The sequence below is a fragment of the Ascaphus truei genome, chromosome 12 (assembly GCF_040206685.1).
Source record: "Ascaphus truei isolate aAscTru1 chromosome 12, aAscTru1.hap1, whole genome shotgun sequence".
In the NCBI taxonomy this organism is placed as follows: Eukaryota; Metazoa; Chordata; class Amphibia; order Anura; family Ascaphidae; genus Ascaphus; species Ascaphus truei.
This window is the reverse complement of record NC_134494.1, coordinates 50,039,679-50,053,311: the sequence shown is the minus strand read 5'-3', so window position 1 is coordinate 50,053,311 and position 13,633 is coordinate 50,039,679. Positions and strand designations below refer to the sequence as shown.

Sequence of the window (13,633 nt, the reverse complement as noted above, 5' to 3'; positions counted from 1 at the left end):
CTTACAGTGAGTGTCTCTTAGCCACACATCTTGCTGTGTTATCCTTTCAAAGGTACACCCTCCCAATGGAGTGGGATCCCCTCTCCCCTCAGGGAGATCACCCCTGTGCCAGGTCCCTGGACACAGTAGGGCTTTGACAGCTAGACATTATTTAATACAGAGTGGGGACACTAGTTAAAGCACTAGTGTGCCACCCACTCCCCAGTCTCAACGCAGACTTGCTCCTTCTCCAACCACCTAACTGTTTGAGCAGTGCTGTGCCTTATATCCCTCAGGGGGCAGGCACATCTCTGATGTCACTAACGGTGGACTCAGAGTATGTAGCCACTCCCATCCACACATAGGGCACCTCACCAGGATGTGAGGGCAAACCTCCATGATTACTGCTGGCATCCCTGTAACTTACCAGGTTTACTGCCAGCAGGAGAGAAAACTGCAGACCATTTTACAGAATGGCTACATTCTCCCCCTGGTGAATCCCAACGGCCCGTCTGGGACCTAAATTTGTTGTACCTTCGTCCGGGAAACACTGTAAAATGCAAACATAATTAGTTACAAGATCATTGAATTCACATTATTTGCATCGCACATAGCACTCTCTGACCAGCAGGGGCACTAGCTCGCGCAACATACTGTCCTGTTTCTCCTAATAGTAGTGACGGGGATCGGGTTTCTTAACTTCCCGGCCACCCATATCCAGGACCATTACGTTGTACTCTCGCGGCAACCCACTCTCAGGCCTATACACTGCTTTGTGCATATAAATGCTTCGGCCTATGCTCCACACTCGCATGAGTTGAGCAATCTTTTCCTCCGCTTTACGGTCAGTAATTGCGCCCCCTTTGTTTACCATATATAACTCTATGGTTTCGCGCAACCACCTGTCCCTGTTATCCTCAATCTCCTGCATGAGGGGTTCAGGGACATAGGGATATTCCAGCCAATGGGAGTTCTTGTATTTCGTTATGATGGCCCTCTCCGCTCTACTAGCCCGGATCTACATCGTGTTGCCCGCCTTCCCTGGTAGCACCCATGAAAGGGGTTCATCTGGTTCCACCGGATCCGTCAATTTACTGGGACCCATGGGTTCTATTATATCGTGACGGATCTGGTACCACCGTTCCTGTACTTCCTTCACCCATTCCTCTTCAGTAAACTCCCCGCGAGCCCACCAGTAATCGACTACACCCTCTTTTTCTAGTAGGAACCTAGTGCGGTCTAGCCACGCCGCATAACCCTTGAATAAGGGGGCCCACCACCAGGTCTCCATGATCTCTTCTTGCGCAGACTCTATGGAATCCCCTTCTTCTGGTTCCCCCCAGGAGGACACACCAGATGTCCCGGTAGACCGGGAATTAGGCCGCCCTACCCTCTTGGGCCTAGTAGCAAGGGTAATGCTTACTATGCTAGGGCAGTCGCTAAAGACACTTCCCGAGAGTACCCGCCACCCACCGACCCATCATCGGAGGTAAAACTGTCCAGCCTCTCCCCAGTCCGTTCTTCGGAGGTGCCTTGGGACCCTCCAGACATTTAGCTAGGGCCTGGGGTTGGGCATAGGGGTGGATGGTCGGTATCTGCGGGGTTCCGACCCGCTCTCCACCGCTACATTGTCCGGAGTTGCCACACGGGCTCTCCGTTGGTCGGGTCTCACCGCTCTCGACTTTCCTCAAGGTCTGCCAGCTCTTCTTTGGTCCGGGTGATCGGGAAGCACTGCCCGATCGGTGAGTCGCGGTCATCCCTCCGGTTACTCTGCCACGGCCGCCGGAAGTGACGCCCTCAACTATGCCAGATGCTCCGCCATCTTGGGTTGGGCCCCCAAGCCGGGCCTCTTCCTCCACCACGACATCCGGAAGTTCAGCCTGTCTCTGTCGCACCGCCTGGGCCTGGCACCGCCCTTCCTCCGCCGATGCCACCTTCGGAGCCTGGTAGGAACATGGACTGCTCTTACCACTCCGTGGAGTCGGTGTGGATCGGCCCTCGCCACTGGAACCGCTGGCCCCCGGAACCGGGGTACACCGCCTTTCCGTTTTCCGCGGCACGGGTGACACTCGACTCTTCTCACTGATGACTCCGGTAAGTGGCACCTTTCTCCCATTACCGCCACAGGAGTTCGTTGGTTGCCGGGTTACCACTGCTGAAGACACCACGGGTTCCTCATCGGAGGAATCCAATCCCGACTTGGTTAGGGGCACCCCCCGGGGTGACCTCCGCTTAGGCTCTTGGCCGGCACTACGGCCGATAGTCTCTTTTTCCTCGGGCTCAGTTTTGGCAACCGGCCCCGATCCCCACTCTCCGGGATCCGCAGCTTCCCTCCAGAGCGCGCCTGGAAGCTCCGCCGAAAGCATGGCCGCATCTCCCGCTACCTCGACGGCCTGGACGGGTACAAATGTGGGCATGGGCCACATGTATTGGAGACCACATTGTGGGCAGCGCGCAGCCGTACCCACTGCGCCTCCTGGTAGTCTGCACTGTAGGCATAGGCATGCCACCGTCTCAGTGCCCGCCACTCGAATCACCAAAAGCCTCCAGGGGCCGAGTAGGGTTGGGTAGACACCATAGAACCCTCTTCCTGCTTACAGGCCATAGTCACGGTGGGAGGCACTCGCAGCAGTGGTCTGTTCAGCATACCGGCTCCTCGTGACTGACGAGCAGGGGTTGAGCTGCCAACTCCTCCCTTAGCTAGCTCCCCCCTCATCTGGCAGAGCTGGAAACCACCCCCACTGGTGGAGATTAGGGGAGGGTCCCACAATTTTATAGGATGTCCAGGAATTAGTGCTGCACTTTTCACAGTCCTGGGGGGCACGGCTTCTGGTTTCGCGCCACCACTCCCCGAGCACCACTCCTTATTTGGCGCCATCTCTGGCCAAGTTCTCCCCATCTCTTGGTCTTTTCCTCCACAGGCAGCACTAATTATAGGAACTACTTTCTGTAAGGGTGCGGCCGGTTCACCAGCTCCTCGCTCAGCCGAATCCGCTCCCACTGGGCATAATTGGAAACCACTCCCCCTGGTTGAGATTAGGGGGAGGTCCCACAAATTGATCGGGTGACCCAGCACTGGGGCTGAGTTAGTCATTGTCCATGAGGGCGCGGCTGCAGCTTTCGCGCCATTCCCCCCAAACAGGGCGGGGTTTTCCTGTTGGCGGCACTCCTGGCCAACTTTCTGCAAGTCCCGCATTTGCAGAATTTTCTGCAATTGATCCACGCAGTCTCCCAGGGAAGCGAGAGCCGCCATTTTTGTTTGCACTATCAGTCTCTTTGACGGTTGAGGTAGCTTTTAACTGTTTGTATGCCGACTGACAAGCAAATTCATCATGTTCCCCACACATCACCACAATGTCCTCCTCAATGTCCTCAGGGGTAGTACCCCTAGGTCCCAGACAGGACAAAAACGGTGCGGCCACAGCTTTCGCGCCACTCCACAACAGGCTTGCCAAAGTCACATCCGTAGCTTGCTCTTCAGCGGAACGCACACCACATGCGCTCCCTCCATCTGCCTCCGTCCGCCATTTTGGACCTTCTGCACCGCGCGGATCCTCCATTCTTGCGATCGCCATTTGGTTACTGTATATGTCTTTATACGTGGAGCTCCTCTCTGCGGGGCAGCCGCCACACCGGTACAATAAAGATTACCTTGATGCACCACCTTGTGTACCTAATGTAGGCTGGACTCGTGTTTGCACTACCTCAGGCTAGGCTCACTCTTTCTGTGTCTGCTGTGTCTCCTTCCTCCCAGTCTGTGCTCCCTTCGGTAAGTGGTCTGGAATGGGCTAGAGTACTCTGGCTCTTCCATGCAGTATTTGGGCGTCTACCTACTGTTGGCTAGCCTAGCGCAGACCCTCTCCAGAATTCCTGACCTCATTAACAGGCTATCCCTTCAGGCATCCTACCAACCAGCACTACCTCAAGGTGACTAGGACAGCTATAGCCCCTCTCTAAACCTCCTCCTGAGTCTCCCGCATGATGTTGTGTGGGGATTGTCAACCCAGACAGGCAGCTGAGGTAGTGTGTTTGAGTCCTACCTATATCCAGTGCAGCGCCTCCACCTCATCAGGATCCCTGCGTCCTATGTGGGGATGATTCTGATGAGGAACTCCTCCGTGGTGCCATCATGTGTAGAGTAAGTTCAGACTCACACATGAAGATGTCTTTGATCAAGGATGCTTTATTGTGGCTTACGGTGCAGGCCAACTGTCCCTTACAGTGAGTGTCTCTTAGCCACACATCTTGCTGTGTTATCCTTTCAAAGGTACACCCTCCCAATGGAGTGGGATCCCCTCTCCCCTCAGGGAGATCACCCCTGTGCCAGATCCCTGGACACAGTATGGCTTTGACAGCTAGACATTATTTAATACAGAGTGGGGACACTAGTTAAAGCACTAGTGTGCCACCCACTCCCCAGTCTCAACGCAGACTTGCTCCTTCTCCAACCACCTAATTTTGAGCAGTGCTGTGCCTTATATCCCTCAGGGGGCAGGCACATCTCTGATGTCACTAACGGTGGACTCAGAGTATGTAGCCACTCCCATCCACACATAGGGCACCTCACCAGGATGTGAGGGCAAACCTCCATGATTACTGCTGGCATCCCTGTAACTTACCAGGTTTACTGCCAGCAGGAGAGAAAACTGCAGACCATTTTACAGCATGGCTACATGTGCATTCACTTCTGTGTAAGTGAATTGGCTATTACTAAATCCTGCTGCGGTCGGGGGCTCCTGAGCTAAGATTTGACAATCACTGATCTGTATGCAGGCCCTAAATTCGCAGACAGGGGAACGAGAACAGCTCCCCTCCCCCCCCCCCCACACACCCCTGTTCAAGAACTGGAATTTAAATAAAATAAGGAATTTGGGGGGATTGCGGCTTGAAATAGAAGCCAAGCTAGTTTCATTGTTTATATTATGTTAGTGTATTTACAAAAAGGCCACAAACAGCAGAGTTTTCCTATATATTTGCTAGGACATTATGGTAAAAGCATAAACATTTTGAACTTGCTCTCTGGGCTGCTATTCATATTTTATCATTCATATTAATAACAAAAAAATACAATTGGGGATAAAAGCACTGAAATGTGTGCGGCATAGAAAGCTCAGAAGTTGTCGGTGTCAGAGCGCGCGGTTTGTACAATTAGCGGAATAAAATGTGAGAAAAAACCCTATTCTCTAGTGCAGATCTCATCCGCTAATCCGCGTCTATAAAAAGTGACAAATCGCCCAGTTTCTCAGCCAAACCGCCCGGATTGCACTTACTTCAGAAGCAGAAAGACCTGAGGTGCTAACTCCATCCTCCGTCTGATTTATGGGTTTGGCTCTCTCAGCAAAAGCCAAATTTCAAGCTCTGCATGTAACTCGCAATACCAGTCTCAAAAATGGGAGTTTATAGAAGTGGTTTGCCAAACAGAGCTATGAGAATGGCAATTTTTGGTTAAAAAAATGCGAGTTGGAGGCGTTTTTTTTTAACAAACCGATCGGATTGGCAGAGTCAGAGGGAAACCGCTTCTAAAAAAAAAAAGCCTTTTAGCCACAGATTGGGCATGCGAGAAGGGCTTACAGAATAGCAAAGCGCGCCAATCCTATCTAAAAGGGCACTTTAGCAGTGATTTGTCACACTTTTGAGCTACCCTATGTAAAATGGGTAAGTAAGATTTAGACTGGGGATGGGAATTAATTATTTCTACCTTGTCAGTTTTCCAAATATTGCATACATAAAATTGCTAAGTGCATGAATCACACATTCATTCACTTTCCCACCATTTGGAGTCATCTGTCAGCCCCACGATGAAAACGCGGCATATTCACAAGCAGCCAGTGGGCAAGGTCGGTGCCATTATCTTAGGAAGGCAAAACATTTTTTAAACGGAAGGAATAATCCTAGGACATGCTATCCGCCCTTCCCCCCTTCCCTCCCAAAATAAATGGATATGAATTGATTAGCTTAACCATTTTAGGCAAAGAATTGGGCCGATAACAATGTTTCTAAAAAGTGAGACGTATAAAGTGATGAAGGTAAATCACAGGGCGTGTTGCAGCTTTGACGGTCAGATGTACTAATTGTTGTAATATCTCTTATGGGTTTTAAGTCCACAAGTTCATAGAACTATTGTCAGGGAACTCGTCACATCAGATTATCAATACACAAACATACAGTACATACAGGCCATCTAAATCAGGGGTGAGCAAACATTTTTATCTGCGCCCCCCAGTCTGCTCTCCCCCCCTCCCTTAACTATTCTCCAGCGTTTTCTGACATCATGACGTCATGTGACACGTCGCCAGAAGACAGCGGAGAAGAGGTTAGGGACTTACGGAGGCCTCGCACGCTCCCCCGGCATTTCATTTAAATGTTGTGAGGAAGAGCGTAGGGCCTCTGTAAGTGCCGCACCCCCCTGAAAATGTTGCGCCCCCCAGATCTAGATCAGTGTTTTGCAACCGGGGTTCTTATGAATCCTAGGGTTCCCCAGGCATCCCTAAAGGTTTCCGTGCAATTTTCAGGTCATTTGAAAATAGTACCAAATACAGAAGAATTTACAATGCATCTGATCTCAGACGCGCTATTAGAGAGGGTTGGGGTTCCTTACAATGCATCTGATCTCAGACGCACCATTAGAGAGGGTTAGGGTTCTTTACAATGCATCTGATCTCAGACGCGCTATTAGAGAGGGTTGGGGTTCCTTACAATGAATCTGATCTCAGGTGCGCTATTAGAGAGGGTTGGGGTTCCTTACAATGCATCTGATCTCAGACGCGCTATTAGAGAGGGTCGGGGTTCCTTACAATGCATCTGATCTCAGACGCGCTATTAGAGAGAGTTGGGGTTCCTTACAATGCATCTGATCTCAGACGGGCTATTAGATAGGGTTGGGGTTCCTTACAATGCATCTGATCACAGAGGCGCTAGTAGAGAGGGTTGGGGTTCCTTACAATGCATCTGATCTCAGAGGCGCTATTAGAGAGGGTTGGGGTTCCGCAGAATTTCACAATATATTTGTAGGTTTCCTTAAGCCAAAAAAGGTTGGAAACCACTGGAATAATTACTGCTTTACCGGTTTACGGATTTCAAGCCTACCATTCATGAAATTCCCAAATCCATTTTTTCTCCCCATATTAGATTCACAATCCTTTCAGTTTATCACTGCGAATGCTTGTATCTGACAGCACATTGTATGACAAACACATTTAAAAGACTTACCAATAGCTGTGTGAGAGCGAGTATGCAAATACTGCCTCCAATGGTCAAAACATTCCACAAAGCAGCCCAGCTGTACTGTGGGTTTCTCTCCGTGCTCTGTGACTGTTCCATTCCAAGGTGCTGGTTCTGCTGCTCATCTGCCTCGTCCAAGGAGCCCATATCTTCCGGATCACTTGTGTCATGGACAGACCTGGCATTGTAAAGGAGGAAATTAAAATCAGCACGTCCACGGCTGCTGCCAGGGTCGTCATAATGAGTCATTTTTCAAAGCTGTCAGATACTGCTCAATTCCATTCTGTATCAAGTGCCGCTTCAGACCGTCGCACACCCAGCTTCTATTATATCATGCACTGACACAAGCCTACAGAGTACTTTTGATTTTCACCTATTCTTAGAAGAATTCATCATTTGTAGGAATGATGTATTAATCTGGCAACAGTGACATCATTTAATCATACAAACCAATACATTTTAATGTCATTTTAATCTGGTCTGTAACTGTTTCATACGCCCATCTATTTATATTTTTTTGAAAACGTATGTTGGCTGTCCCTAGGGGCAATCTGATTGGTCAGTTGGTTTGTCACTCACCCTCTGGCCAATCAGATGCTGCTTGCTCCTCGGGGCCGCCGCCTCACCTCTCCCCACACAAACCCTCCACCCCCCCACCCCCACACCCAGAGCAAACCCCAGCCTCTGCACCGCTACCCACGGCCAGCGGCGCCCACTCCTCGGCGCCGCCGCCTCACCTCAAACACCCCCCCCCCGCCCGCCAAACTCCCGCCGAGTCACCGACACAACAACAAACAACAAACTGACTGACACACGAACTGCCTGTCTGCAACACACACACACTGACTGACACACACACACACACTGACTGACGTGTACACACACACCAACTGACGCACGCACACACACACAGAGTGACTGATGCACAAACACACACACTGACTGACGCACACACAAGCACTGACTGACGCACACACACACTGACTGCCACGCGCACACACATAACCCCTTATTGACGCACACACACACAGAGTGACTGACGCACACACACACACAGAGTGACTGACGCAAACACACACAAAGTGACTGACGCACGCACACACCCCCTGACTGACGCACACACACACACACTGACTGACGCACGCACACACACAGAGTGACTGACGCACACACACACACACAGACTGACGCACACACACATTTACTGACGCACACACACACACTGACTGACTGACACACACACTGACTGCCTGCCGCGCGCACACACACACACACTGACTGCCTGCCACACACACACACACACACACACACACACACACTGACTGGCTGACGCACACTGCCTGACGCACACACACTGCCGCACACACACTGACTGACGCGCACACAGACACACTGAATGCCGCACACACACAGCCGGACGCGCGCACACACACACACACAGACTGACGCACACACACATTTACTGACGCACACACACACACTGACTGACTGACACACACACTGACTGCCTGCCGCGCGCACACACACACTGACTGACGCACACACACACACTGACTGACACACACACACACACACTGACTGACACACACACACACTGACTGACTGACACATACACTGACTTCCTGCCACACGCACACACACTGCCGCACACACACTGACTGCCGCACACACACACAGCCGGACGCGCGCACTCACACACATCGACTGATGCGCACACACACTGCCTGCCGTGCACACACACACACCGACTGACGCGCGCACACACACCGACCGACGTGCACACACACCGACTGGCGCGCACACACACACACAGACTGATGCGCGCGCACACACATACACCCCCTGACTGACACACACACACACACTGACTGACGCACACATACACTGACTGACACACTGACTGCCTGCCACACACACACACACACACACTGACTGGCTGACGCACACTGCCTGACGCACACACACTGCCGCACACACACTGACTGACGCGCACACAGACACACTGAATGCCGCACACACACAGCCGGACGCGCGCACACACACAAACACATCGACTGACGCGCACACACACTGCCTGCCGCGCACACACACACACACCGACTGATGCGCACATACACACACACACACACACTGACTGACGTGCACATACACACAGACTGACGCGCGCGCACACACATACACACTGACTGACGCGCGCGCACACACACACACACTGACTGACGCGCGCACACACACACCCACTGACTGACGCGCACACACACAGACTGTCTGACGCACGCACGCACACAGACTGACGCACGCACACAGACTGATGCACGCACACACACACTGACGCACACACACACACACACTGACGCACACACACACACTGACTGTCTGACATGCACACTGACTGACTGACGCGTGCGCACACAGACTGACTGACTGACGCACGCACGCACAGAGTGACTGACGCACGCACGCACACACTGACTGACGCACACACACACACACACACTGACTGCCTGCCGCGCGCACACACACACTGACTGACGCACACACACACACACACTGACTGTCTGACACACACACTGACTACCTGCTGCGCGCACACACACACACACACTGACTGACGCACACACACACCGACTGACGCCCGCACACACACAGACTGACTGACGCACGCACACACACTGACTGACACACGCACACACACACTGACTGACGCACGCACATACACACTGACTGACGCGCACACACACACTGACACACTGACTGAGGCACGCACACACACACACAGACTGACTGACACACGTGCACACACGCACACACACACAGACTGACTGACGCACGGACAGACACATACACACATTGACTGACGCACACACACACTGACTGACGCACGCACACAGACTGACTGACGCACGCACACGCACGCACACTGACTGACACACGCACACACACACTGACTGACGCACACACATACACACTGACTGATGCGCACACACACACACACACTGACTGAGGCACACACACAGACTCACTGACGCGCACACACACACACACACACAGACTGACTGACGCACGCGCACACACACACACAAACTGACTGACGCACGAACACACACATACACACACTGACTGACGCACACACACACTGACTGATGCACACACACACTGACTGACGCACACACTGACTGACGCACACTGACTGACGCACACACACACTGCATGACGCTGTAAAGGGGGGCGGGGGGCCGGACCTGTAAATGGGGGGGGGGACCGGACCTGTAAATGGGGGAGGGGCTGGATTGATGTGAACGGGGACAAACAGAGAGGGGGGAGACAGGGGAGAGAGAGAGGGAGGGGGTAGACAGGGGAAGAGAAAGGGGTGAGGTGGGAAGAGAGAGAGGGGGGGAGGGGGGAAGAAAGAGGGAGGGGGGAGACAGGGGAAGAGAGAGGGGGTAGGGGGGAAGAGAGAGAGAGGGGAGACAGGGGAAGAGAGAGGGAGGGGGTAGATATGGGAAGAGAGAGAGGGGAAAGGGGGGAAGAGAGAGAGGGGGCAGGGGGGGGAAGAGAGAGGGGTGAGGGGGGAAGAGAGAGAGGGGGTAGACAGGGGAAGAGAGAGAGGGAGGGGGTAGACAGGGGAAGAGGGAGGGGGTAGAAAGGGGGAGAAAGAGGGGGGAGGGGGGAAGAGAGAGAGGGGGGAGTGGGGAAGAGAGAGAGAGGGGGAGGGGGAAGAGAGAGAGGGGGGGAGGCGGGAAGAGAGAGAGAGGGGGGAGGGGGGAAGAGAGAGGGGGGAGGGGGGAAGAGAGAGGGAGGGGGGGACAGGGGAAGAGAGAGGTGAGACAGGGGAAGAGAGAGAGGGGGGAGGAGAGAGGAGAGAGAGAGGAGCGGGAACATTACATCCCGGGCAACGCCGGGTCTCTCAGCTAGTAATATATATTTTCTTTAACTGTGCACGCAATGTCTTGTATATAATGTATAAACTGCTCATTTATGTAACTGTACTTGTAACCATGTATTATTTGTCTTAACTCTGTGCCCAGGACATACTTGAAAACAAGAGGTAACTCTCACTGTATTACTTCCTGGTAAAACATTTTATAAATAAATTAAATAAACGTATCTTATGAGATACGTTACACCTAATTTAGTGATAAGGGGCTTTGTTCTCAGTCATTTACAATGCAAATTTAATCTTTCTAAAAAAGCTCTTGAGTTGTGTCCTGCTATAGAGCTTATTCTTCATTCGTGAAGACGTCTTCTGAGGGTTTTATGCAGGTGTAGCCGGGACCCCCTTTTCCACCCCTTTTGTTGTTATTGGTGGGTATGCTGCAGTTAGGGAACACTCCGATAACGGAGGTTCCGCGCAAGGGAGCCGCCATGTTGTGGTTGGCGCCAGCACCGACTTAGCCTAGCAGAGATTGCGCATGCGCAGAGCGAGGGTAAAAAGCCTGCGAAGGAGATAGCGCACGACGAGTCCCAGCAGCCCCCGCGGGTCCCCGTGATGCGCCTGGGCCAATGAGGTGCGAGACCAGGAGGAAAAGGAAGTGGGTGCGCGCACGAGTTGTCAGAGTTGGTTGGAGAGGAGAAGGAGCGTCGGTGTGGGGAGGCAGACCGCCCCCTACGTAGGCCGCATGCCCCAGGCCCAGTTAGGCCCTGAGTCCCCGTAGAGACAAGCGGAGCTAGGGACTGGCCATAGTCAGGTTCCGGTTCCCTTATTGCCACATTATCACCGCTGGGACAGTTCTAAGTTGGCTGGCGGGAGGTCTGGGCGCAGACCCCGCTATCGTGCCGCAGCGTGTCTGGGTGGGATCGCCCTAGACACCGACGGGTGACGTCATCTACACCTCGCTGATCCTTTGTGAAGATTGTAGCCGCACCGGGTACTGGAGTGCCCGGCAGGTAATTCTAAAGTGCACCAACGGTACCATCCTTCACTCAGGACACAGTGGCTGCGCAGTCACACTCACACACATTCACTCAGGACACAGTGGCTGCGCAGTCACACTCACACACATTCACTCAGGACACAGTGGCTGCGCAGTCACACTCACACACATTCACTCAGGACACAGTGGCTGTGCAGTCACACTCACACACATTCACTCAGGACACAGTGGCTGCGCAGTCACACTCACACACATTCACTCAGGACACAGTGGCTGCGCAGTCACACTCATACACATTCATTCAGGACACAGTGGCTGCGCAGTCACACTCACACACATTCACTCAGGACACAGTGGCTGCGCAGTCACACTCACACACATTCACTCAGGACACAGTGGCTGCGCAGTCACACTCACACACATTCACTCAGGACACAGTGGCTGTGCAGTCACACTCACACACATTCACTCAGGACACAGTGGCTGCGCAGTCACACTCACACACATTCACTCAGGACACAGTGGCTGCGCAGTCACACTCACACACATTCACTCAGGACACAGTGGCTGCGCAGTCACACTCACACACATTCACTCAGGACACAGTGGCTGCGCAGTCACACTCATACACATTCATTCAGGACACAGTGGCTGCGCAGTCACACTCACACACATTCACTCAGGACACAGTGGCTGCGCAGTCACACTCACACACATTCATTCAGGACACAGTGGCTGCGCAGTCACACTCATACACATTCATTCAGGACACAGTGGCTGCGCAGTCACACTCACACACATTCACTCAGGACACAGTGGCTGCGCAGTCACACTCACACACATTCATTCAGGACACAGTGGCTGCGCAGTCACACTCATACACATTCATTCAGGACACAGTGGCTGCGCAGTCACACTCACACACATTCATTCAGGACACAGTGGCTGCGCAGTCACACTCATACACATTCATTGACTCACTTGAGGGTGGGAGAACTATTCCCAAGGGGAACTGGACACGGGGTGTGATCACCCGGTGAAGGGAGAAGGGAGGGTGAGCGTCCAATGAGACGCCGAGTATAGTGTCTCCTCTAGGGAGGGACACCTGTTGATATAATCCCTATGGTATATGCAAGTAAAGTTAATTGGTTAAGGGATATTGCTGTGTGGGTGTGTTGTATATAACCCAAGACCCACTTCCCCTCGGGCGGAAGCTGTCGCAGGTGGAGGCGCTGCACCAAGTTCTAGATATTGTGTGTACCCCAGGCTCTCCGTGGCAGAGGCTCAGACCCTGTGAGCCTACAGGTAATACAGCATATGGTAGTGGCCTGCGTTCGCTAGGAAGCAGGGCTACACATGTATTTGTTACAGTGATTTTTCTTGTTCTGTTATGTATAAGCCTCCAACAAACTTTATGTTAGTTTATTTGATCCCTCCTTGAAACTGAAGCAGTTAATCACTTCTGTCTTAAAACAAATGTTGCACTGGAATATTCAGTGTGATATTCTCCAGTACTCGTGGGCTGGTTGAGCATTTTAAAGCATTTTTATCAGGGACTC

The 13,633-nt window shown here is 52.5% G+C and overlaps 1 protein-coding gene across 4 annotated transcripts in view; it reads right to left on the bottom strand.

Moving 5' to 3' along the window:
* Nucleotides 1-13,633, bottom strand: part of PTPN5 (protein tyrosine phosphatase non-receptor type 5) — a 153,959-nt gene that overhangs the window by 37,565 nt on the left and 102,761 nt on the right. For all 4 annotated transcript variants that reach the window (XM_075567668.1, XM_075567670.1, XM_075567669.1 and 1 more), the window contains exon 2: nucleotides 7,189-7,378. In XM_075567668.1, the coding sequence (XP_075423783.1) occupies nucleotides 7,189-7,347 (159 nt within the window). In that variant the 5' untranslated portion in view covers nucleotides 7,348-7,378. The remainder of the gene's footprint in view (nucleotides 1-7,188; nucleotides 7,379-13,633) is intronic.